Source organism: Aplysia californica, unplaced genomic scaffold, assembly GCF_000002075.1.
Source record: "Aplysia californica isolate F4 #8 unplaced genomic scaffold, AplCal3.0 scaffold00391, whole genome shotgun sequence".
Taxonomy (NCBI): Eukaryota; Metazoa; Mollusca; class Gastropoda; order Aplysiida; family Aplysiidae; genus Aplysia; species Aplysia californica.
The window spans coordinates 274,918-279,137 of NW_004797661.1; the positions used below are offsets into that span (position 1 = coordinate 274,918).

Sequence of the window (4,220 nt, forward strand, 5' to 3'; positions counted from 1 at the left end):
TGTGTGTGTGTGTGTGTGTGTGTGTGTGTGTGTGTGTGTGTGTGTGTGTTTGTGTGACAGGATCGAACAAGATGGGTTGAGAGCCTTAAAAACTCAACAACATAATCCGAGTTCGAAAGCGTCCTGGCTGGGTTTCAAGTCAGGGCCATCCGCAGTCCAACATGATATAAAATGACCAAACGGAGCACCCTGTCAAGAAGTACCTGCAGGAATCTGTGCATCGACCAAGCAGCGACCTTCCCGTCATTGACCGATTCCACTGTTGTCTGTGCCACCCCAGCCATGTCACCACCACAGAACACATCCGGTTCACTTGTGCGCATGTCTGTCGTGTCCACATCCGGAAGGCCCCACGTGTTGAGTTTTACTGGACTGAGAGCTTCTTTCACTGGGGAAACAGAAGAGCATTTTCCTTTACTGGTTGTTTTAAAAGATATTGTGTCACGACACGGTTGAATCAGGCGATCATCAGGTGATCATCAGGTTTTGAGCATACTGAATTATCATTATCAACTTAACGTTTACTCATTTATTTCACTTTTGATGAGAATAATACCCATCTATCTGGAAAAGAAATAAAGATATTTGCTATTGAAAGAGGTTGGGGTCCTCTAGAGTCAGGTAAAAAATTAGTGAGAAAAATGGTTGCCAAAGTTTGGTCACTTCAAAAGCTTGAGAGTTCTTAAAAAATTTTTGTGTGACTTTGGCAAACATTTTTCTGTAAAATTCACACAAAATGTATTTCAAAGGGACCCTAAAAGATCCCCTCCCCCCGGAAAAAATACATATAACATGTATATATTTTGAAAGAAATTCAATAGAAGAAAAAAATGATTTTTAAAAATTGAGAAAAATTGCCCTACATGCAGAAAAATGGCGCTAATGAATCCCTCCATAACTGCTTACTCGAGCTATCCGTGAGTCCTGAGCCAAAGGCAGAGATAACAAAGTCTGCTTTGAGAGTGACCATCTGCTCCTTGTCCTCCACCCACTGTCCATCCTCTGTCTGCTCCGTGCGCACAAACTGCATGCCCGTGATACGACCGTTGTTCACACGCACTTCTGTGGGTGACAGGAAGGGCAGGAACTCACACTTCTCTTCTCTGGCCAGCTCCATCTGTGGTGAGGAGAAATTAAAGTAGAAAATAGAGGAGCAAGTAGTTGAGCAGATAGTTGAAAAAATAGAAAATAGAGAAAACAGCCTGTTTTCGATGTAGCTGCTGCTGCTGCTGTTGTTGTTGTTGTTGGTGTTGTTGTTTTAGTTGTTATGTTGTTGTTGTTGTTGTTGTTGCTGCTGTGCTGCTGTTGTTGTTGCTGCTGTGTTGTTGTTGCTTCTACTGCTGTTGTTATTCTCTTTGTTGTTAATGCTGTTGTGGTTGTTGTTGTTTGGGTTGTTTAGGTTGTTGTTGTTGTTGTTGTTGTTGTTGTTCTATATTGTTGTTGTTGCTGCTGGTAGTACTGCTTCTGATTTTTACTTCATAACTACTAACAAAAAATAATCAATTTCCTTTATTTTTTAACATCTCTTGACTTATTTAAGTTTTGGATTGGAATACCAAGGGTTAGAGGGAAGGCTAAGTGGAACCCAGAGAAGAGTCACAGAGAACGATGTACAGAAAAGTAGGAAGACACGGAATAATACGAAGAGGCTAGTCCAGGATTGGGAAATGTGGAAAGTGCTTGTTCGTAGCCTATACTCAGTTCCAGGGTGAGAAAGGCAGTGATGATGATACATGATATTACTTCTACACCCCAAGAACTCACCTCCTCTGGCACGGCCCGGATGTTGGTGAAGCCCTTCCGGAAGACCACAAACACTCTGCGGGCGCCACAACGTAGCGCTGACGTAGCACAGTCGAAGGCTGTGTCTCCTGCACCCAGAACTATCACATTGCCACGCAGTGGAGGGAGCTGCTGGGTCTTGCAGCTACACAAACCTGATTGAATAATAATAATAATGATGACAATAATTTTAATAATAACAATAAAATACAACAACGACGAAAAACTACAACCCCCCTCCATCAAAACTAAAAGTAATGTTGAGCCTCCAATTTGAACTTTCTGATTCAATGCGCAACATACAGGGTTGCCGTAGGAGTCGCAGTGGAGTGGGTCGTAACTTTGTATTTTGGGAACAACATACGGGGTGAAGTGATAAACACGGTAAAAATGAACCTATAACTAATTGTATTACACCTCTATCAACATAATTCAGAAAATCCAGGAGAGCGGCTGATTTTTCCCTGAATGATGAGACCAACTAAAGGATTTGTGGGCTATCAATATCCCAGTAGAGAAGCAAGGACACATTCTTCAAAAGGGAATAACTCAAGTCTCTCTTGTACAACACAAAAATCCTCAACTTCACACTAATCAAGACAATGACAAAATAACAATTTACATGTTCCAATCTGTAAACCAAAAATAACTAATTACAGTGAATGCATGCAGAAGTTCTGCGTTATTGTAGTACCTGGTTTACTTGCCACAGCCACAAGGGGAAGAAACTCTTTGGATGTGTAAAAGCCGTTCTCCACAGTGAGATCTCGGAATACGTCGATTTTCTTGGCGTCGGGTAATCCTGTTGTAATACAATGTGAGATAAGATTCGACTATAAATTGATGCAGACAATGAGCCAGCATTATGGCAACTAATTTGTCTCTTCTGTGTGTGCGTTTTTATGCCCGCATCGACACACTTTAGACCATTCAGGAGGCAGGTTTGACCTTGCCTGTCAGGGCCAATCCAGGCTCAGAGTTATTATACAATGTCCAAGTTGAAAGATAGATAGAGAGATACTCAAAAGAGTCCCCCGCTCATGGTAATGGGGCTCACATCTGCTGCATGCAACGACAAATGCTTAGCCACTAAACCACACGTCGGTGACTGCTACATGTGCCTGGTTCCAGGAATACAGCTTAAAATAGTGATGCTGATACTGAGAAAATAACTGAGCTGACCCCATCAAAGCACCAACCAACAAAACATAAACATGTACTTAAAATAAAGGTCAAAGATGATATAAACCTCTCTCAAAATAGCAGGAGATGACTTAGATCTGTGCAAAAGATGAAAGGACATGACAAGGGTTTTGGTTGCAATGCCCGAAACGTAAAATCCCACAACATTCTTTTAACAACAAAGTATACAGAAAATTGAAATGAAAGTGAAATGAACCAATAACACACAAGCAAACACTGCTCATGTCCTACTGATAAAGACAATGATAAAATTAGCCAAAAATATTCTTACCGATGCCAAGGAAAATAGCTTTGTAGCCCTGTTGTCTCAGTGACTGCACAGTAAGATCGCTTCTATCCAGAGATCTGTTTGTCACAATCTGAAAGAGAAAAACACATCTTTCGGGTAGGAATGGATTCTGGGAGTTGCTTTTGGATTTAGTAAAGAATTAACATCCCTTTCTGCACCATCAAGAGGTGGGGTTTCCCAGTTTTGACATCCATAACCAATAAGGCAAAGCCAAAAAGGTGGGGGGCCTTAAAAGCTCTCCAAAACAACCAACTTTCAATCGAGCCGCAGCCATTCGCTCCGCAATTCAACAGGATAGCAACTGAGCTAATGGAGCGGTCTCTGGTAATTGCATGCAATCATCACGCACAGAATACAGCCAACCAGTCAAAGTTTGGTCCATTTCTATGCACAGACTGCAACTTTAGAAAAGATGCTGGTTTGTGTACACTATTCGCTATAGTGGTGTATGCACACAACGTTCCCCACCTTGCCCTTAATCTGGTTTCAAATAAAATCAAAGGGTGCACCAGAATTATGTCACAGTGGACAGCTTATACTACAAGTCAATGACCTCAACTTACCTGCACTCCCAGATCTTTCATCAGCTCAACTTCAAACCCTACCACACTGTACGGCAGCCTGTACTGTGGGATCTCAGAAGAGCTGTGGAAATAATGACAACACATGAAGACTACAATGGAAAAATGGTCGAAGTCACAAATTCAAGTTTATTGAGTTATTCTCTTTGGTATGAGCTCTTCTTTCACAGTTTACTATTCCCCCTCCCTCCCCTCAACTCGAGCCCCATGCACCTGTCAATAGGCTCAGCCTTGAGATAAATACCATTGGTTTTAAAAGAGGATAATTTAGAAAGATGACCAACTTACAGAGTGTTCTGTACTTTGAAATTTGGTTTTCTCTACTCTAAATCCTAAAATGTGATTTTGACTGGGTTTTTTTTGGG

At 41.6% G+C, this 4,220-nt stretch overlaps 1 protein-coding gene across 1 annotated transcript in view; it reads right to left on the minus strand.

Annotated features, from left to right (window-relative positions):
- LOC101862289 (dihydropyrimidine dehydrogenase [NADP(+)]) overlaps nucleotides 1-4,220 on the minus strand; it is a gene marked incomplete in the record, with an annotated part of 35,539 nt that overhangs the window by 13,121 nt on the left and 18,198 nt on the right. The window contains 6 exon segments of the mRNA XM_005103827.3: nucleotides 204-388; nucleotides 907-1,117; nucleotides 1,765-1,937; nucleotides 2,477-2,584; nucleotides 3,257-3,344; nucleotides 3,838-3,919. Of these exon segments, the coding sequence (XP_005103884.2) occupies nucleotides 204-388; nucleotides 907-1,117; nucleotides 1,765-1,937; nucleotides 2,477-2,584; nucleotides 3,257-3,344; nucleotides 3,838-3,919 (847 nt within the window).